Below are 23423 nucleotides of genomic sequence, written 5' to 3' on the forward strand. Positions count from 1 at the left end.
AATAAAAGCTATTTCAAATTATTTTTTGTCTGATATTAAACAATTTATATAAATACTTACCATAGCAGGAATGAAATGATTTTGTGTTATATAGGCAGACTCTCTCTCTCTCTGACATACAGATATATATATATACGGATACCTACTATATACTTTTTTGGCTCCCAAATCTTAGCAGAGTATCACAAACTCACTTGATGTCCCCTATTGCCAGATTTTATGTTTACATGACACATGCAATACAGCAAGCAGACAGAAAGGCTCCCCCTTGGTCCTCTCTGAGGAGGCTGCCATGAATTGTTCACTCTAGAGAACACCAGCACAGTTTATGAAACTTATTTTACTCAGTAAAATCTGGGATGCCTACACTTAGTTTTAAGAGGAACACTGTTTCTATGAGGAAATAAAATACACTATTTGGGAACGTCCATTAGCTAGACACCACTGCTGTACTGCTTATGCAAAATGCCACCAGTTTCTCTAGTGACATTATTAAATGGTGATACGGAAGATTCCTCTATAGCTTAGGGGCACCATATCTTTTGAAAAAGCAATGTAACTGAATTTTGGGGAAAAAAAAGCACCACATACATGCTGGCACTGATTAAGGCCCATCTGTGCCTGAAAGAGAATTAAAGTGAAATAAGTGTTTGTCAAGTGTTCTCTCAGCCAGCTCTTTGCCCTTGAACAGACATCCTGTCAATACTTGATACACAAATGAAGAAAACTCTGGTGTATTAGTTTACTCTTAAAATGCTTTCAATGGGAAATACTTATTTCTTTTCTTTTTTCATTTAATGGCCTAATAATATTTGGTGGAAGAATGCTGTAATCTCAGTATTTATAGACATTTTCTCTCCTGTAAAGGTTGTGTATGTCAGAATAAAGGACATAGAGCACTGGCCAAAAAAAAGTTTTTATATGCAAGAATGTAAGTATGCACAAAAAACCCAACAACTGATCATTATATGTATTTCTATTACCCAATAAAATCTCTTGCACTCCACTACCATATAAAATCTCTTGCACTCCACTACCATAAACTGATCTCTGCAGAAGACATTAAAGTGCACAGTCGAAAGCACAGAGATATAGAAGCACTTACATTTGCACTGTGATCACTTCCACTAACACAGATGACATCTTGTTTTTGAATTGTTAATACCTCTTTTGTAAGCTTCAGTCGGATGTCATAAGCATTTTCGGATACTTCATCATACGACAATGCAATACCAGTTTTAGTCTGCGAAAGCAAGGCACAGAAACAAAAATTTAAGAATATGAATATTTCATATCCCATTCAATATATAAAATAAACCTCTATCCCATTCAATATATAAAATGCATAAAAGTGAGCACTGTTTACAGAAAGTGGAAAACTGGTCTGCTTTTCAGTCTTCAAATGGATCAGATATAAAAAGCCTCTTCTGTACTGTAAAATACAGGCTAAATGGTCTTCAAAGTAGACATTAATATGTAAAAAAAAAAGAATATTCTCCATTGTACTGTTCCACAAAGGAGTGTTGCCATTGAATGATGTCCTATATGTTTTTAATTGTATGACTTATTATGAAACTGTATTAGAAGCAGATAGGTAAGTATAAAGGCATGTGAACACATCTTCCAGTTTCAGCAAGAAGTGGGGAAGTGCAATGTTGTTCCTGACTTAGAGATATTCCTCTCACTGTGTCAGATAAGACCTGTACCCTTCCTACATGTTGCCTTTAAAATACATTGTAAAACACATAAATAAATATAGATGTTACAGAATTTATGTTTGTTTAGGTCAAGATGGACATACATTTCTGGGGTTACACCATCACTGGACTAACAACTAGTAAACTCTATAGGATAGTCAAGTATTTGGTATAAACAATGTTTTCTCCATGGGTAGTAGAAAAGAAATTCTATTTTAATTTTTGGTTTATTTACTTACACACAAATTTCCCGCTAATATTCAGTCAGATATTTCCTTAAGCAAAAACTGTGGAATTAGGACTGCTTATAGCTATTTGTTAAAATAAGCAGACTAATGCAATTTCAGAGCTTTACAGTCATTACACAGAAGAGAAAAAGCAAAACACCTGTTCTGAAATGGATGACCATATTTAAAAGTAGTATTTGTTTAATAATTTATAATGTATATAACAGCATCATCACAACACTGCATTTTCCTCTATGCCAGTGAAGAATAATCAAGGATAATTTAAGGTTTAGCTGCAGCATTTGTTTTTAAAGGACGATGTAAAATTAAGTTGTTCATCTATGTTTTGTTAAATAGTAGACTGTGTAAAGAACAGAGTAATGGAATTAACGAAGAAACGTGTCCTGTGCACTGAATGAATGTTTGATGGATTTTAAAATAAAATTAAATATGGAACGTTATCTTCATAACAATATTTTCATTTCTATAAAATTGGGGAGAAAGGCCTGTGGTGATTGTCAATAAAACCTTTTGGGCTTTAAAGGCAGGATCAGTTTAAGCTTAAGGCACTTAAATTTAGACGTGGTGTAGCTCTACGCAGCAATTGCGTGTCAAAGCTTCCATATAGTAGAAATGGAAAATGCAGCCTAGAGAACAATTCCATTTACCCTGAAGTACATTCAGCTGCTCAGCTGAATTTCTCATGTGGTTCTGCTGTCCCTGGGCTCAAAGCAGTTGTCCCCATGCAGGCCACTGTTGCCACTTAAGACACTTCAGGATACCCAAGACCTCCACACATGTAAGGCTGACACAGGTTTTCAGGACATCCAGGTCCTTCTCTAGCTGGAGGCTAGACCAGATTTCCATTATTATAACGGGATACAGACATCAGCCATGCCAGCAGACATCCACATGTAGGTATCTTCAGCTTGAAATGGATCTTGCCAAAGGTCTACAGTGTAGAAATCCACATCTAGGACAGTCATTTAGATCCTGTCAAGCCAGTGGTGAGCAACAGACACCTCTGAAGCATGATTTACCTGACCTGTTTTATACATCCATCTAGAAGGGAACCAATTGCATCATAGCTCTCTACTTTGACTTAAAAACCCAATATAAATAACAACTCAGACACAAGTGTCTAATTCCAGGCAGATAAATCTTGGCCTTAGTGTTTGCTGGGCATGCCTAAAGGAAACAAAGTTCATTGAGGGTGTAAAGCCTTAATCATTCTCACTTGTTTGGAAACCAACACTTCTTCCTTTTCCCGAGGTTTTGAAATTTTTTGCATTTCCAGCAAGTGTGGATGTTTTATCAGTACAATTTTGTGAATGACAACATATTAAAACCATGCCAACACCATCCGCTTAAACGCCATGCTGCATAACAGCAAGTATTTTCAAACAGTAGAAGAACAGCCTTGAAAAAACACTGTCCCCACATTTTGCTGCTGTTCAGAGGTTGTACATCGCTATCCCACGCGGACTGGCAACCGCTGTTACTTCTGCTGATGTACCAGAGCATGCTTTACAGAAACACCCAGAGAACAGAGCTCTAGAGAGCTCTTTATACAGCCTAAACCCAGAACATTTCTCTGGCTAGTAATCGTTACATATGTTTAGAAGTAACACAATAAAAAAACCCTGAACTTTCATTTGTAACAGATGATCAAGTAACGAATGAAATATGTAAAGTGACCCATTAAATAGCTTAGCATTTTCCATCACACTACTTAAACTGAAAGTCTCACTGAAGCTCATCTATTCCTATTAAAATCCAATACCTACCTCACACTCCATCTAACTCCTGACGTGATCCAAGATGATGTGCAGCAATACCTTATTTGCTTTCAGAATCAATAAGATTAATCTAGATTTCTCTCAGCCTTTCAAGTTGTTTTTTTTTTTTTTAGACAATTATAAATGGCTTTGAATCAGAGTTCAGCACATTCCCTTGTTCTCTCTTTGTGTTAAAGAGATGGCATACATAACTCTAGCGGGCAAATCCCAGTCCAGACAAAGTGCTTCTTCAAACAAGGATCTTTTAATGAGAACTTAGTCTTTGCATGTACACGTATATCCAGCATTTTAACTATGCTATGTTCATCTTGATTACTCATTTATACAGTAGCTGTGCTAATAACTGGTACCAGAAAGTGAGGACTGAAAAAGTGGAAATAACTCCCCAAAATGATGCAGTAACGTTAGAGATCGTATACCAAATTTACATGTGTTTTGTAATAAAAAACATGCAGAAAATGCATAGGGAGTTGCATCTCAGTAGGATTTAAGTGCTTACAATGAGAGGTAGGGGAATATAAATTTAAACTCAGTTGGGCAGATGAGGAAATTAAATGTTGATTTTCATATCTCTGACAGTTTTCTAGACACTGGCCTCAGGAAAAGGGGTGTGTGGTATGCATGTGCACGTTCACATACCTGGTGGGAGAAAGAGGAAAGGGGATCAGTAGCACAAGCATCACAGTAGCCATAACTTTTAAAAAGCTTAGTCACTGCTCTGTTTTTGAAAGAAAAAAACCCACTGAAACCTACTTTCTCAAGCAAGCTCAAAAACTGTCAATACCACAGAGAAGAAAACATCACTCTCTAGAGAGAGCTAGAATTGCAGATGAATCCTTTTATCAGTTTTATTGTTGACTACTTAAGGCAGGTCCCTAGCCAGTGTACTTGCTTTAAAGCACTCCCTGTTCAGCATATTGGGACCCTACTCAAAATACCGTAACTCTCTCAATGCACTGTATCTGCAGCCTAAAGCTCACAGCTGCAAATTCTGTTTCAAAGGCATCTCTAAGGCAAACTGCGGTCTTACTGGCATAAAATATACTTGTCTTCACTGCTGTAAGTTTTGTTTTGAAAAAGCTTGCACAAAAATGAGGCAGAGTTTAAAAGTGGTGTTGAGGTGTACTAGGTTTCCTATAGAAACTATTTACTTGATTATGTCCATTTGTTTCTCAAATGCGTTAGAGCAATGTCAGGCTTTTCATGCTAATAACTGAAAAGAGGCAGAAAATGTTCAAGACTCTTACACAGACGATCAGAAAATTCAGATGAGATTCATAATAAAATCATGTAATATATGTGTACGTATTCAGAGCAGATGTCAGAGTACATGCTGTGCAGTGTACTATTTTGATTTAAACTGTGAAGTTCTCGGTAGCTCCAAACCTCTCTCTTACTCCGTCTGCCTAAGTGTATTTCAGCAATTGCGATCACTACCGTTGCCAATTAAATGGAGTATTAGTGTCTTAGACCCTTATAAAAATGGATCATCTGGAGTCTCCCCTACTTCATCTAAAAAATCCTCTGCATTGAGTTACATTAGTCCTCCAGCAGAAATCACCATTTGCTGATCTTCGTCCTTAGTAAATATATCCATAGCTTCAATGGCATGGCAGTTCAATTTTTAACAGCTAAAATGCATTTATAAATTATGTTTTTTTCATTTGTAAATAAAATTCATTAAGCACTATATTTGAACTTTTTTTTCCAACTGAAAGTCCACATTATATTTCCAGACAAATATTTTATCAGCAATACTTACACCTCAGAGGTCTAGTGATAAAATTCTCTAATCCAATTTCAAATTTTTTTTCATGAAAATAACTCAGTTGAAATTCTGTATCTGTGGTATACTGATGGTTGGAACACTTGCTGAAGACACATGAGAATTGTAGTCACTGATTTTTATCCTAAATCACTTCAGATTAAGCAGAAAGAGAACTTCAGGCGGTCCCACATAGCCAGTGCTCCAACCACTAAGTTACAGCAGGCTCAAATTTGCTCTCTCTCTCGTAACTGGTTTGATATGTTTTCTACACCACATCTCCTATTGTGATCAAAAGACAAAGACATTTTGGCAGAGAAGGACAGAATTAAAATTTAAAATAGCCGTGACTAACATAAAAAAAGATTTTAAAAATGGGATTAAGCGTAACAGAAAAAAAGTGCAAGGTGCTACACTCTAGGAAGAACAGTCACTTGTATGGAAGAAGAAAAGCTTTTCTTCACCATTTCTTAAGGAAAGGAAACAGGTAGCAGTGAGAATTGACAGTAAAATATTGGCATCAATATCTTGTTGTTGCAATAAAGGCAAACAGATATTTTGACGGCTCTCCCTCAGATTCTTTCCTACAGATTTGATTTTTCTCACTCTCACAAGACAGTGCCCAAAAGTAAACACAGTTCTTCAGCTGCGTAGTACAGAAGGTTCGTTAAACACGGATGAATGTGAGGGAGGAATAATTTCATGCCCATGAAGTAATCTATCACCAGTGTTGCATTTAATACATCCCAGTATATTGTTTCCTTTTATACAGTGTTATGTCAGCGTTGATTCATGGCTACGCTACACAGAAGAGGTAATGAACTGAAAAGGGTCATGAGAAATACAAAAAAATTAAAAGTCATCGGAGATCTGGAAAATAGGACCTGTAAGTAATTCTGCACGAATTTGGGTTGTTTACTTTAAAGACAGAATACAAGAGGACATAATGACAGTTTTAAATACTTCAAAATCTATTGCAAAGACAAATGGAACAAGCAGATAAGAAAATAATGCAGAAATCTCCTCCTTTTAACATATTCCAGCTACAAGGAAACTGAAGTCCTTGAACAGATTGCTGGGACAGATTACAGACATCCATCGCTAAGGGATTCTGAGAGAAAACCGAACAAACATCTGCCCAAATGGTACGGGTACTAATCCTCTCACAGGGCAAAATCCCAGAAAAAAACCAATTTCTTTTAGATCTATTTGTCTCTGATGCTAATATTCAGAATTACGTGACTTCTTGCATATGACTGAACCTCTGCATCCAGGAGAAAGCCTGATTGGCTTTAGAAGGACACCTGCACTGAACAACTTGCAACTGCCATAGGAGAGATGAAAAATAACTATTACGACCTGAAGTAGTTTATCATTTAGGGGTCTTAACAATGGATGAGTGACATTTACAATAAAATTTGTTAATAATAATAATTTTTATAGCACTTAGTCTGAAGGAGGACTGTACCCTAAGAAGAACTGTACTTTCGTCTTTCATGACAAGAAGATAATTCCAGGCTTAAGGGGCCTTGAGTGAGAACACAAATACAGACTTTTTAATGGACCAACACGGCACAAATGGATAAGGACAGCAGATACGTAGTGAGAGCGATAACACAGCTGTGGAACACACAAAATTAATGATTCCATTAGCACTGTAAGCCCATAAAGAACCATTCAGTAAAACTAAAAGCAGATACAAGACAGAGATTATAACTTTCTGAAATTAGTTATATGGAGCTCCCTGAAAGAGTATGTTTCTCCTGTAAATATACATGGAGTTGTCCTTTTTCTCAGCTTTAGCATACTACGGCTTTTACACCCAGTGACACTGTTTCACAGCTGCTGAGACAAAAATCCTTAACCTTAATAGTCTTTCCTTTAAGAAATTCTGACCATAATAATAATTAATCCCTTAGACTATTTGGATAGGTTATGGTTCCCCTGTACTAGGAGGGTGAGGAGTTCTATGAACAAGTCGGAAGAACCATCTGTAAAAAATGCTATGGAGTACAAAATGGTATGGATTTCTCTAATATCTCAGAGTAGTTCAAGACTCCCGTAGATCAGGAGAGAAAACATCATTTTACCATCAAAGGTAGGAAGGGACCTTCAGAGGTTTGAAGCCCAACCTCAAAGCAAGGCAACTATGCGATCAGCCCAGGCTGAAAGCCTCTGAGGATGGAGGCTGCTCAACCTTGCTGGGCAACCAGCTCCACTGCTTGACTGTCCTCATGAGGAAAAGCTTTTCCTTGTATCCTGCCCACCCATGCATCATTGTGAAGAGCCTGGCTCCATCTTCTTGATATCCTCCTTGTTAACATGGAAAGGCTGCCTTTAGGTCCTGCTGAAGCCTTCTCCAGGCTGAACAAGCCCAACTCCCTCACAGGTCAAGTCCTCCCAGCCCAAATCAGCTTGGTGGCTCCACAATGAACTTGCTCCAGTTTATCAATGTCTTTTTTGTATTGGGGTAACCAAAACTGCATGCAGTATTCTAGATGCAGCTTCATGAGTGTGGAGTAGAAGGGGATAATCCCCTCCCTTGACCTCCTAGTTGTGCTTCTCCTAATACAGCCCAGGATGCTGTTGACTTCTCTGCTGCCATGGCTCACTGCTGGCTCAAGTACAACTCACTGCCCACCAGGACCTCCAGGACCTATTCAGCAGAACTGCTCCCCAGACAGGCAGCATCTAGCCTGTATCATTGCCAGGGGCTCTTCCTTCCCAGGTGCAGGACTTGGCATTTGACTTTGTTGAATTTCATGAGCTTAGTTCATAAATTTCTTGAATTTTCTGGCAGTCCATTTCTTAGCCTGCCTAGGTCTCTGTCCATGGTGTACTGACTGCACCCTCCAATTTGGTGTCATCGGGAAACTTGATAACCAAGCTCTCCATGACCTCCTCCAGGTCACTGACAAAGATGTTAAAGAGGATAGGTCGCAGGACAGACCCCTGAAGAACACCACTTGCCACAGGAATCCAGGTAGAGGATAACCCATTAACCACTACCCTCAGTCTGAGCATCTCAGCAGTCGTCCACCCACCCATCTAGACTAAGGCTATAGCAATAGACTAGCAAATGGGTATATTTATTTCCTTATGTCAAAATAATAATAAACCCAATAACACTGTTAATAACAAAGCTGACATTTTTTTGTTTGTTTTGACACATGAATGCATAAAGAACTAAAAAAAAAAAATCAGGAAAAAAATCATTATCACTGCTTATAGCCACTACAGTCACTACAGGTAAAAATGTCAGAAGATGATATAGAAATTATTTGGATGAGATCAGTGCTTTGCATCAGACACCATTCTGCTCTAAAGTACTACTGCCGCCCACCACCACCAGTATCACGACCATCCAATCTCTATGTACAGAAGGATGCAGCAATGCCATTACATCCCTTAGGCCCAGCAGTCCTGCTTACCCCACCTCAGAGCCAAAGGGCCAGGACTACGACAGACACACCTACAGTCGCGGGCAGGGACCACAATCCCCATTTCACGCCCTCCACGTGCACGCAGACGCGTAGCCCACCACCAGCTGATTCCTGCCTCCCTTCCCAACAAGGAGAAGAACTGCAGTGGGGAGCGCAGCACCAACATCTCGCTGCAACATTGCAGCTGATGAAACTTGTGGCTGCCCCAGCGATCCAGCCCTTCAGCTTTCGTCTGTTTTTGAAGGGTAATATTTCAAATTAAAGCAAAAACTGAAGTCTGAATTTCATTCCAGTTGGAAAGCAACCGCCAACGTTAATTTTTAACAGTGGATTATTTTCAATATTGCAAAATCAACAAAAAACCCTTTTAATCTAGAATAATATACAACCAAACTGACTTAATAGCTGCCTAACTTTTAAGATGTATTTAAAACATATGCATCTTCTTTCAACTCCGATTTAAAACAAGCAAACCCTCAAGCCAAACTCACCAAAAAGTAAGCAAAAAAACCCCAACTGCTTTGTAGCCTCAATGAGTAAGCAGCTAGTCAGTGTACTTATCCTTGTCATACTATTTTTAAATTCTCTTGAGCGTTTCAAGACTATCATTAGATTGTGCATTTCTATTAGAGTTGTAACCCCATTTCATGGTTTCTTAGTATACGCGATCACTGTTCTCAATTAGTCAAGAAGATCACAAATTCCCAATACCCGTTTTTAAGAGGTGATTCACATTCACAACAAAGCCAGTGGAATACAATTAAGGCTAAAGATATTGAATTATAATATATTGTAAGTTTTCAATGCAATATATGGTAAGAATCAGCATCAGAAACAAAGACGGTCAAGAACAGATATTTAAGAAACATTTAAGTGTATTTTTCCCAAAAGCACAGATTATATCTGGAATATGCACATTGGAAATTACTGTTTTACAAAGATTGTTTTTACTTCTTTTTAAATGTCTGCATTCATTAATGACAATATTATGGATTGACATTTCACTACATACAGTTGCAAAAGGTATATTAGCATTACAGATTTTTAGATTTTAACTGCAGCATGGCAATATAACTTTCTAGCAATTCAGAACAGAGTTTTTCCTAAATATTTAAGCGGCATATAGAAATCTACAAGAAAGAATATTAACTCAAGGTTAACAGAAGTTTGAAAAGATGCTCTCAAAATGCAAAATTTAAAAATCTACTTTGCTGCTTACATCACAGCCTGTCCACCAAAAACTCTTTTAAAAATAGCCTTAGGGGCAGATTGTTGGGATTTTCTGTTAATGACATTAGCCTTGCAAGAAAAGTGATTAACAGCTGGCTCTCAATCTGTGTGATCTTAATCATTAGAAAGTAAGCTGTAACGTCTTGTTTAATTACTGCAAGCACAGTGTGTCATGAGCTAATTAGATATGATTGATTATTGTCATCCTTATGCACCTCTCAAAACATCAGACACAAATATTTGAATCCTGTAACGCATGTTTGGAAAATGAACTTTCAGAATGCAACGTTGAATAAAAATTGCCTGCTTAAAAATTCTAATAAATGCTAAATAATAGCACCACACAGTTCAGTATGTTAGAATACAGACTCTATCCCAGAAAACAGCCAAGGTACAAACTACTAAAAGAATTGCCTAGTTTTACTTTGATTTAGATATTATCTTTAAGTAAATTGCTTTCTTATTACTACACCTCATTTTTCAGGCAACTGGACAGTAGCACAGAATTAAATAGCCCAAGAATATAAAGATGCTCCTATGCTTACAGTAGGTTCATACCAGTTAAACAAGAAAGCATAAATTTCACACTTCAAACTAAACCACTTAGCAAGAGGCGAAAAAGACCACGAGAACATTTCTCTTTGGAGACTACTTAAGAAACAGCTAAGAGACTCTCAGAAAATTAATGTGAACATTTCTATTACTAGTACCATGCAGTTTACCCTGGTAGGACTTCAGCCAATTAATAAATGTTCCTGTTGATATATCAAAAGGTAAATGAAGAACTGGGAGTATAATTAAAAGAGACCCACACATTTTCTTAATCTAGAATAACCAAGTACGGCCAATATAAAGGCATCATGTTTTTTGTAATGGAATAGCAGGTTTTGATTCATCCTACTCTTGCTATCCTTCCCCTTTACACTGATACAGCTCCAACACATTCATTCTTTTCCAAGCATTTGCATAAAATCATTTTTTTCCTATTCTATTAAACTGTGTTGTGTTGTTCTGCCAAAACTAACTAAGCAAAGCCATATCCAACTGCTTAATTTCTGAATAAAGTGGGTGTAAATATCTCTACCTTCTTTCTAAATTTAAAGCGGCAAAATTAAATTCAGTGGTTTCATCACCCTAATGTGAATTCTGCAATTGCAAAGAAATCGGTATCATCATTAAAGTAAGAATTTCTGTATTGGTTTCTAGTGTTACTGGACATAGCAAGATTAAGCAAAGATTAATCACAGGAATATAACAGGATTTAAAATAGAGTTCCTAAGCATTAAAATAAGTTCAGAAAAGAAAAGAAAAAAAAAAAAAAAGAAAAAAATCACAAACCCCACAACTTTTACTTACATGTGTAGTTATTGTTTTTACAGGCCAGTTGCTCAAATAAACCCAGAGGTTAGAAATGAAAATCCCTTCAGTCATGCATTTGGCTGCTAGCTTGGAAAGAAATGAGACAGTCCAATTTCATGCTTTATCCAAAGACTTAATGCCATGTTTAAGTTTAACCTCTGTTAAACCTTCTTCTTCTAGTCTTGGCTGCAATTCTCAAATGTAATCGTGATATCAGTAACTTTTTAATACTTTCTGTATTTAATGGACAGACCACTCCTAAAGTACATCAAAGTGGCTGAAACATTGAGTATGGGGGATAACTTATCAACAGGAAAACAACCATTTTAATTACTGAAATTAATAAGGAAAACCATAATTTAGAGGCATTATAGAGGAGAAAAGCATAAGCTAAATAACAAGATGAAAAATAAAACTGGATTAAATTAATGAGTCTCTACAAAAAGTAGTGGAATTGGCAGAGAACAGCCAAGTAAGGCAGGAGCCAGGCAGGATGATGGTAAGTTTCTAAGATGGCAATCTCATATTCAAGAGCAAAAATCAGAGCAGCAGCTAGATAGCCATTATTAAAAGGTGGAGAAGAGTCTTGTTTATAAATTGATTGCATGTCACATGGTGAAAAAAAGATGAAAGTCTGTTTACACCTAAATTTCAGAAACAAGATGTCCTCTAACAAAAGTAGATTATCAATAAACACCTACAGTTTCATTCTGTTCTTAAGGGAGGTTCCTTAGGAATAATGTGAATAGAAAAAAATCCAAGAGTTGTATGTACATACTCAATTTGTATACAGTTGATTGGTATGTTATAAACTTTACAAAAAACAGACTTTTTCAAATGGATATACAAGATTTCAAGCAATTAGTTTCTGAGCTTGCTGGGACTGCTCCACAGTACTTACTGAATTTATTAAATCATCGTATCAATGGTAAGCACACAAAGATGGGATAGTCACAACTGAATCTTCTGCAAAAAAAAGTCTTTAAACAAGCAACTACTGTATTTAACAGTGTTTTAATATAAGTCACTCCCATATTCTTTTAGAATCAAGCCTGAACTAAAAAGTAGCATTGAGAATAAACTATAAATAAATAGATAGATGTTCACAAAATGCAGAAGCTGGAAAAATACCTGCAAATATCAGAGATGGAAAATAAAGATCAACTCCAACTAGGAAAAAAAGTACTTAAGCTTACTGCTGGGGACAAAAACTAAAAAAATGAAGAAATAACCAGATTCAAGATGTTAAACAGATATCCTTCAGAAACTGGAGGCTTATAAAGAAAGTATCAGAAAAGAAACAGGAAATTTGGGAACAACTAAAGGTTTTCTAGAATAGCCAGTAACTGAGAAAAAAATGCAGGTAATATAAGTATTGAAAATGAAGTGATTTTTATGAATTAGACTTCTTCAAATGAACACTTCTTAAGATGAAGAATATTTATTCTAAACCACCCTGCAAAGGCAATAATAACATGTAATTGGGGTGGCAAGAGGAGATATATATTCTACTCTCATTTTAAAAACAATAAATGGTCTAGGATGAATAAATGTTTGTCCAGAACTCAAAGAAACTCTTCCTTTTAAAGCATGCACAGTCTCCTTAGCATCAAGACAAGCAAGAACACTAGTGCTAAAAATAGTGTTCTGGAACTCATGTTAAGTCTGATTTTGGCAGTTGCATATAAAACCTAGTGTCTTTCACCAACTTCAAGAATTTGCTGATTGACAGCCAGTGCAGGCAACTGACTGTGATACACAAGCACTGTAACCATCTGGTTTATGCCTATGGAGGTACATTTACACATCAGGACATAAGTACCAGAGCACAAAAATAAAACTGGTAGGAAACATCAAACAATAAACAACTAATGCTGAGTACAAAAATCATTTGAAGGTAAGCTCCTTGACAGAAGAGTTGGACATCTCAAGGGTTTTGACAAAATTTTGACAAAAAAGATATGGTTCAGAGTGATAAACTTGCAGCAGAATTTGCTTTTTATCGATAACCGTCCCTCCAGTGTCATCTGTCCCTCGCTACTGTTAGTCACAGGGCACTGGACTGGCACAATACTGGGTTGACACCACATGCAAAACCCTCACTGCTATAAGCTGGGGGTAAAGATGACCTATATCATCTACTGCAGACGGATGCAAAGATCGCTGAATTAGCTCTGATCGGACTCATAAGTCAGTGCGCCACATTAAAGGACTGGGCAGTCACTGCTGGGCCTGCAAGCAAGATTAGCACGAACAAAGCAGACAACAGAGGGAGAGGGATATCAGCTTTACTAAACACATGTTGAAATAAAGTCAAGTTAGGAAAAAAGAGCTCCTGCACAAAGTAAAGCAGGAATCAGTGCTTAGCAGGGAGGAGCATTAAACAAATGTCAGCCAGCCAAGTGGCACCAGAATTTTTAACTCAAGGATTTTAGGAAATCTTAAGTTAACCTTGCTGCCAGAGAAAGGCATTCACCAGAACAGTATGAGCAACGGGGGAACAAACTCATATTATTGAGAAATGGCAGTGTATTGGGTTTGTGTGGCGGGGTTTTGGTAGCGGGGCAGGGCCTGCAGGGCCGGCTCCTGTGAGAAGCTGCCAGAAGCTTCCCCGGCTCCACGTCGGACCCGCCGCTGGCCCAGGCTGAGCCCGTCAGTGACGGCGGTAGCGCCTCTGGGAGAACAGCCTTGAGAAGGGGAACCTGCAGTGAGTGGGGGGATCGGGATGGGAGAGGAACCCCTGTGCGGATACGAGGGGAGTGAGGAAGGAGGGGAGGAGGAGCGGGGAGGAGGGGATGCCCCCACAGCCCGTGGGGAGACCAGGCGGCAGGCTGTCCCCCCCCAGCCCACGGAGGGGAGCGGGGGAGCAGATGCCCACCTGCAGCCCGGGGAGAGAGGAGCCCACGCCGGAGCAGGGGGATGGATGGCCCCCAGGATGGCCGGGACTCCAGGGGAAAGCCCGCGCTGGAGCAGGCTGTGACTGAAGGACTGCAGCCCGTGGGAAGGGACCCACGCTGGAGAAGTTCGTGGAGGACTGACCCCAACCCCCATTCCCCGTCCCCCTGCACCACTGGAGGGAGGAGGGAGAGAAAACCGGGAGTGGATTTGAGCTGGGAAGGAGGGGGGGGGTAGGGGGAAGGTGTTTCAAGATTTGGTTTTATTTCCCATTATCCTTGTTTTGATTTGATTGGTAACAAATGAAATTCATTGAAATTGATTTTTTTCCTCAAGTCAAGTCTGTCTTTTGCCTGTGCCCCTAAGTGGTGAGTGATCCCTCCCTGTCCTTGTCTCAAGCCAGGAGCGTTTTGTTACATTTTCTCCTTCCCACCTCAGGGTGGGAGAGGAGTGAGCGAGTGGCCTCGTGGTGCTTTGGTGCCAGCTGGGCTTAAACCACGACAGTCCGCTGGAGAAGAGGAAGGGACTGAGGGTATTTATTTTAAGTTCAGAACATGGAAGCGAAGAACTAAAACAGAGTCAGAAACAGACAAAAAACTACAGTTAAGTGGAGAGAAGGCAGATAGTTTAACTGTTCCTTTCCTGAAAACATCAGCAGCATCATTAATTCACACCAGTACTGTAGCAGAACTACTACCAGATTATCCTAATGATATTTTACAGTGGAAATGCCACAGGAGATAATGACCACGTATGCACGAGTATTTTGGTGATGGGAGAGCGTGAATACAAAATCCTGTCGTGTGTATTTGGAGCATATTTATGAAAGGCCTGTGTTGGAAAACATCCTATCAACAGTTTCACATTTTTACGCAAGTATAAAAGTCAGATTTGCAGGGCAAGAGACAAGATTGTTTGTACTTTGTGAAGGAAAGCGGAAGAGTAGAGGTATGGAGGTGGAAAGACATGGGAACGGTTCTAGGCATAACACAGTGTTGTTAGAGAAAAAGAGAAGACTTAAGAACAGAAAAACAGGAAGAGGAATTAACAGTAATAAGAGGGGAAAAAATAAAAATGAAAGAAAAGGAATATTGAGGAAAAATGAAGAAAGGCGATTTTTAAAAATCACAGGCTTAAGAGAAAGAGTAGCTGCCCATCGACAAACACATCTATGTTTTCCAGGAACTATCACCATAGGTTACTAGTCTGTGAAAGAATGTGACGTTAACTCTGCTCTGAGTTGGTATTAAAAATCTGTGTGAAAACTGGAAACAGAATTTACAAAAGCTGTACTTAGCAAAAGTGCTATCCAAAACAATTGAAAGCACAGCTAAATAACAAGCCCATAAAACACATCTGGTGGTAGACAGGATCCTGCCTGAGGTTTACCCCTGCTGCTCCCACTGTCAGAAGGCTTCCTGGGATGACCATTAATGTAAACTGTGCCACTGCTCTCTACTACTCCCTTCGTGACACCTGCCAGCACGCAGATGGACGAGCCACCATAAGGATCACTGTTACAGCTGATCATCAATTATTTAACCCCATTTACCTCTGTCACAGCTATACTGTTTACATATGTGTGTATTACATCCCTTTTACATAGTGTCATACTTTCTACTACCCCTATTCTCCACAGTAGAAAAACAATCTCCTTTTCTACACAAATGTTAAGAGGTGAAACAGAATACTACTGTTTCAGCCTTTCTGTAAACATCTATTTCCATTTTGACTTGCTGGTTTCAGACCTAACTATTCCTACAACTGAAAACTTACCGTGGGTATTTTGCTATGCCTTTGCACATAAGGCATTGCATGTAAGGGTTTTATGGTTTGCGTATAAGGATTTTTTCATAGAAGGGGCAGTACAAGGCACCTCCCCTGTTCCTGCTTGGGTTTTCTTCATTTCATAAATGTCAAAGGCTTACTTTAGCCTTTGTTACTGTGCTTTGACTTCTGTGCTACAGGGATACACGTTTTCTGTATTCACATGATTCACACTGATGTTAATGGGCCATTAAAAATCCTGGGAGTAATCTTAAATAATCTCTCTCCTTTCCTCGTACCTGAAACTAAGCTATTGTTTTCCTGTTATAAAAGAGGAACAGCATTCTAACACAAATGCTCCAAAAAATCCTAAGGATTTAATTTTAGTCCCAGTGAAGTTGAAGTCAATTGAAAATTCTCAGTCAAGTCAGGCTTTCATTGTAAAAATAATTAGTTTAAATTTTGTCACAAATGTTGACAGCTTTTCAAGTTGTAACATTCATAGCATAGTTATTACCATAACTATAAAAATTCATGCAGAAGGACATCTTTCAGGATTTTGCAAAGTTTTTTAGATGAAATCCATCTGAACCACTTTGTCAACTGACATCAAGACTCCACAAACTATGCTGGTTTTCATAACTCATTAAGAATTACTTCAAGTTCCTGAACAAGTAAAGGGTACATTATCAATTTATAAACATAGGCAACTTCATAATTTAGAAATTAAAATAATATTAAAAAAAAAATCCAAGTTGTATCATTTTCAATTTGACTACTTTCAAGACAATCTCAGAATAGGGAGGGACCAAGGATCTAATTAATGTTAGAACAATCAAAATATTTGCTAAAAAAGAATGAAGAAACAATCACACAAAACAGCAGCTTTAGGCATTGTATAAAAAAAAAAGGTGAAAATTGAACATAAAAATGAAAACTAGACCAGACAATACAGGAACTTTTTAAAATGTTATAGCTGAGATACAGAATAGATTTCTATGGACATGTTCCAAGCAAAGTTATGAAAGGGAAACAAGGAAAAAAAACCAACAAAAAGCCACTAAACATACTGAGTAATCTACTTTAATATATGCAGGAAATCCATGTTAGTAGCCCACTTCATTGCTTGTTTTCCTGATTGTGCTACTTTTTTGAGAATGATAAATTCATAAATGCAATGCGGATATTTTTTTTTTCCTGAAATTTGATTATTAGAAGCATGGAAGTGCAAATCTCATTCATTTTTCTGCTCTCACAAATGGGTTTTTTTTGGATTGTTTGTTTGAGACTGTAAGCTTAGTAAAAAAAAACCCAAAACCAAACTTATTCCTCCCCAGCTGCAGGACTTTGCATTCCCCTGTCCTGAACTTCACATCAGCCCATTTCTCCAGCCAGTGCAGGTTCCTCTGAAAGGCAGCACAGTAATCTAGTGTTATCAGCCACTATTCCCAGTTCTATATCATCTGCAAACTTGATGAGGGTTTTCTCTGTCCCATCATCCAGGTCATTACTTAAGATGGTAAACAGTACTGGACTCACTGATTCCCTCAGTACACCACTAACGACCAGTCTCAAACTGGACTTCATGCCACTGATCACAATTCTTTGAGTCTGGCCATTCAGCCAGTTTTCAATCCACGCCTCCATTCAGCTAGTCCATACTTTATCGATTTGTCTATGAGGATATGATGGGAGACAGTGTGAAAAGCCTTGCTATAGTCAAGATAAACAACATCCACTCGTAACATTATGGAAGGCTATGAGGTTGGTCAGGCAAAATTTCCCCTTCATAAATCAATGCTGAGTACTCTCAATCACCTTCTTGTCCATCATATGTTTAGAAATGGATTCCAAGTGAATTTGCTCTATCCTCTTTCCAAGGATCTTGCCAAGGTCCCAAGTTTCTTGCTCTTCTTGAAGACAGGTTTTCCTTTAGTCTGCAAGAGCCTCTCCCAATTCCCATGACCTTTCAAAAATTATAAAGAGAGGCCTTGCAATAACATCAGCCAGCTCCCTCAGCAGTTGTGAATACATCCCATAAGGTCCCATGCACTTGTGTATGTCCTGTTCAAGTGTTCCGTAACCTGGTCCTACTCCACCGAGGGAAAGTCTTCCTTGCTCCTGATTTTCCCACTGGTATTCAGCACCTGGGACTGCAAAAGCATTAAAAACCATTAAAGGTGAAGAAGGCTTTTTCCATGTTCTGCATCAGATTCTTTGTCCCATTCAGCAGTATCCCTTTGCTGCTGATGTACCTGTAGAATCCTTTCTTCTTGCCTTTCATGCCCCCATCAGATTCAACTCCAGGTTTGGCTTTCATAACCACTCCCTACATGACCACAGAGTCTCTCTACATTCCTCCCAGGTCATCTGTCCCTGTTTCTACTTCCTGTATGCTTCCTTTTTGTATTTTGAGTTCAGTGAGAAGCTCCTTGTTCATCTATGCAGGCCTGCTGCTGCCTTTGCTTGTCGGGATGGACTGTTCTTGAGCTTGGAGGAGGTAATCCTTGAAAGTCAATGAAGCGTCCCTCCTGGACCCTTCTTCTCTCCAGGACTGTATGTATCCCATGGGATTCTTTCAAGCTGATCCCTGAACAGGCCAAAGTCTCCTTACCAGAACCCTGAAGTTAGGATCCCGCTTTTCACCTTTTTCTCTCCTCTGAGGATCTTGAACTCCTATCATCTTGTGGTTAAGTAAGACAAAAAAAAGTGAATGAGAATATCAGCATCAGATATTGAGATACCAGAAATGTTTCTTAAAACTATCTCAAAACTTAAAGGTAAATCCTGATTCTCATCTGGAAACAGGCAGTTGATGAAGAATTGACAGGAGCGCTTGCATTTGGAAAAACTATGACCTTCTAAAATTTTTAAGTTTAAATTTAAAGTTATTTATATTATTCACTGCTATAGCTGACAACGTAAATCATGCAAAATGATGCAACTGAATTAATAAATCCAAAACAATCTATTAAATTGAAACAACCACATGAAAGGCTGTGAAAAAATATTTATTCTCTTAGAGGTTTACTGGTCTAATTTAAAGACTAGTCTGCAACATAACAGTGGTACAGACATCATGCAAATATATAGGCAGTAGATAGTAAAGTATAATGTCCTAAGGTCTGATCCCTTAACACATACTCCCATTTTGGGGGAAAATCCTTCCCCCAAAAATTCTCTCCGAAAATGGTGTTTTCCACTCTGGTCAAAATTTAAGGATCTTGTGGGGATGGGTCCTCCTACACAGGAACAACTCAGATAAAGTCAAACCAGGAGAATGCTACAATTGTGGATGCAAATACATGACTTCAGAGATCATCTTATCATATCTTTCATATCATTATGCAAGCGAAACTAGACATAGTGAAGTCCCGACTACAAAAAGAAAAAGCGGAAAAAAACGTCTGCATAGAATTAATTCCTTTCCCTGCTGAAGCCTCAAAGCAGCTCGTAACTAGTTTGGTTATACCACAATTTTGAAATACCAGTATCCACAAAGTCAAAATAAGCATCAACTCTTGCCATTCTCCTTCAGGAAATAAGCAATGAACATATTGAGATAAGTAATCCTACTGTTTCAGTAAAAGATAATATAACATTTCCAATACATGCATATATAAAAACCCCACACCCGTGTGTGTGTGTGTATCTACTTTTTTCCACACAAAAATACACATATATGGGATATACATTGGGTAAAGTAGCTAAGCTTTATATGACCTTGTGAGGATAGTGAAAAAAGATTAGCTCTTATAAGATGATGAGTTGCACAGACCAGTTTACCCCTGTTGAAAATTTTGTCCACTGAGAGCACCATACTGCTATGGCTAGACTAGCTTAGTCACTTCAACTCTGCATGTAGGGACCTCTGTCTAACTGCATACAAGGACAGAAATTCCCATGTTTGACCAGTCCTGTGGACTCTTGTGGATTTTTTTTTAAGCCTTATATTTCAGTTGCCATGTTCTTACATGAAGACAATGCATGCATTAGAGAACTGTTTTAAATTATTTTGAAATTACTCAAAATATTCAAAATATGGTACAGCTGTAAAAATGTTTGTTTTCAATTTTATTTCTAAAAGCCACTTCTAAGTCTGTAAGTGAAAGGCAGGTTTTCCTCCATGTTATACTACCATATAATTGTGCAGAATTCTTGCTTTCTTCCAAGGGTCGTAAAACTGGCTCCTGTCATACAGAAGATAATGGATACGATGGATAATTGGCCCTCTCTGGAATGGCTCAATATATGCTCCTATGAGCTGAAGGATAAACCATCTGGCAAAACAGAAGCCTAAATAGTCTTTTTTACACTAAGTAATAGTTTGGACTGTCAGGTAAAATGAAGGATACAGCAGCCAAGAATAAGATATTACTCAATTGGACCCAACAGTTAAATCCTGAACGATCCTGGCGGAGGCTTCATTTGCGCTAAGCAGCCCAACTCCTATTGACCATTCCCCTACTTCATTGGCAGGAAGAGAACACTCTAGACTACACACAGATTTTTCGTATAGAGTATGCAATTGAGTGAATAAAAGAGGACTTTGGGGAGTCAGGTAATAATAGAAACCTGTTGAAGGTAACTTAGGGTAAAATTCTGAAAAAAAACCTGCAAGGAAGAGGAAGGAGACTCAGACCACCTAGCTGCTCTGACACACTAGCAAAAACTGGCTATTCTATTATCAGTTTTTCAAACAGATGTCTCTATATAGTTTGAGCACAGACCGTATGGAAGCAAGCCCTGTGCCATAAGAGTATTCTCTCACCCATTAAAAATCAGGTTTTGGAAACTCTGGCTTGAGGGAGAACTTAGAACAGCTTATTTACTGTTAGGCAGCAGCTTTAAAACAGCTGACGGGTAAAATTGCAGGTTCCCAGGCTACAAAGAGGCACCAAAACGGCATTCAAAGTGTCAGCAGCATCTACTTGATGAACTATTTGCCCTTCTGACAGACATTCATTTACATTTTTTAAAAAGGGCTTTCAGCTTAAATAAATATTTGATTAAAGGTGGGAACTGTGATCAAAGTTAGAAATTATTAAAAAGATCTAGGAACATTTTCATAACTATATATCTTACAAAATGCAGTTCTTAGTTAAATAAGACATTGAATTGCAGTTACAAAATTAAGTTTCCATTATATACGTTCAACATATCTTAGGACTGGAACAGTTAACGGTTTGTGAACAACTTCAGTGCCTTTTACAGTCAAATGCAGTATGAATAAATCTTACAGAGTTAGAAAAGGGATGGAGATAGAAAAGGTATTACTAATCATCCTGCTACGTGGATTTACTGACTGTACATTGTATGCAGTAACTGGAACCTTAATTATGGACCAAAAGCCCTTGTTCTGTCTGTACAGAAGGTACTAAGATAACATAGCCCAAATTCATCACATCAAATTCTAAGTATTTTGCTGAAATCCCTAAGATAACATATTTTTACTAACCTCCCTGAGATTTCAGTGAACAAAGACAGCAATCTCCAAAGGACTCCGAGATTAACCACCCTCTGAAGATGCCTCTCATTCAGCAAAAGATAGATCCCAAACCAGTAACCCAACAGAGAAATGCTGTAACAGAAATTTTGGGTAAACACTTTCCAAACATTAAAGACCTGAACTTCAAGGAAGTTCTTTTTTTAAATGAGCCCATTCAGAAACAAAACTTCAGAAAATATTGTTTGAAAATATACAGTTGTGAGAAAAACAGAAGTTGGCATTATGATCTGATGATAGGAAAGGCCAGCCTCATTACCAAGCAAGAGGAAACAGTTAAGACAGCAACAGGCACTGAACAAAGAGAAAAGTGGTCTGTGTTTGACACGGTACAAAAACGTAGAAACAGCAAAGAACAGAAAAGGGAAGAAAAAAAAGCAATGGTGTCTCAAAGCCTATTCACAAATCACAGGCCTCCTTAGCTCAACCACTTTGTGTCCTCTTAACATAGCATCCTTCTAACTTGTGTCTGTCACGGCCGAACATTCCTAAGTGTGAAGATCAGGTAAAGGGGACAACAAATGGTTTTCACTTTCTCCAGACATGTTTAAGTCATGCTTACTGCGTAGGGGAATCTTCACAGGGTAGAAGATGAGCTGCGAATCCTGTCATAACTCCGGTTAAACCAATACAGCTACGCCAGTTCCACCAGCAGCGCATTTTCTCCAGCATACATATTCAATGGTAACCCTCTCATCATTCAGGGAAATGTCCCTAAAAAACTTTAGCTAGAGGCAGTGAAATGCAAGTGAAAGCTTGAAGACTCAGTATTGTTCCAGCTGTGACATCCATGCCATCCACGTTGTCATAGAGTTCTAACACATATAAAAATCCAGTTTTTAAAACTATGAAAATTAGTAAGTAGACCATATATCTTCAGTACGTTACATACACATATAACTAGCCACTGGCTACCATAACTGTAGCTTACATTTTTAGCTGTAAAGGCTTACCTATACTTAAAGTGCAGGTGTCCATACAGTTTCTCAAAAACTAGCTATGAATTAAAACATTACATCATTCTAATTTTGATACTAAATTTGCTTATACAACTTCCCAACTGAATGATAGCTAAAGATGTAAAAGTGATGAAGTCAGATGCCATAAGCTGCGCTAAATAAAAATGAGCATTTGCCAAAAGATAAATTATCTCTTAAATGAAATTTTCTTTGGTTTATGCTGAGAAAAGCAGCAAGTTTCCACCTTGACAATCTCCAAGAATATATTCTCTCCTGCTTTTCCCAACTTGTCTCTACCAAAGTCTTTCTTTCATTTACAAGAAGGTATCTGCATAGTTACCTACACCTATTCCAATGTAAACTGCCTCTGTTTTGTTTTGTTTTTTAAATTATCACAAAATGTCACTGTCCTTATTGCACAGGATGGGTTTCCTTTTCTGGCAGACTTCTTTCCATAGCCTGCAAAAGCAAAGTTGTTTAAGAAAGGATACAGTTATTTACCTTTCAATATGCCGGTATTTCTGACTCAGTCCTCTCCATGTTAAATTAGAGATAATTCATATTTCAGAAGTACGAAAAGTGCATGGTTTTATAATTGGGACTTTATTTTGGGGAACTGTGTCTTGTTTACACCTGAAAAGCCTCCCAAATTATTATGTAGGCCGAAATAAAAGTATGAGCATTCTTCTGAACATTTAAATTTGTCATGCATGAATTCAGAAATAAGTCTTCCTATTACAGTTTCTGTTATTCACATAATTGGCACTGAATTCCAA

The 23423-nt window shown here is 38.2% G+C and overlaps 1 protein-coding gene across 2 annotated transcripts in view; it reads right to left on the reverse strand.

Annotated features, from left to right (window-relative positions):
* Positions 1-23423, reverse strand: part of SNTG2 (syntrophin gamma 2) — a 299806-nt gene that overhangs the window by 169524 nt on the left and 106859 nt on the right. The window contains exon 2 of one of the 2 annotated variants that reach the window (XM_030038043.1): positions 1106-1243. In XM_030038043.1, coding sequence (XP_029893903.1) covers positions 1106-1243 — 138 coding nt within the window. Of the gene's footprint in view, positions 1-1105; positions 1244-23423 lie in introns of those variants that run through there. The other variant, XM_030038044.1, reaches the window with a different exon arrangement.

Source organism: Aquila chrysaetos, chromosome 15 (assembly GCF_900496995.4).
Source record: "Aquila chrysaetos chrysaetos chromosome 15, bAquChr1.4, whole genome shotgun sequence".
NCBI classification, from domain to species: Eukaryota; Metazoa; Chordata; class Aves; order Accipitriformes; family Accipitridae; genus Aquila; species Aquila chrysaetos.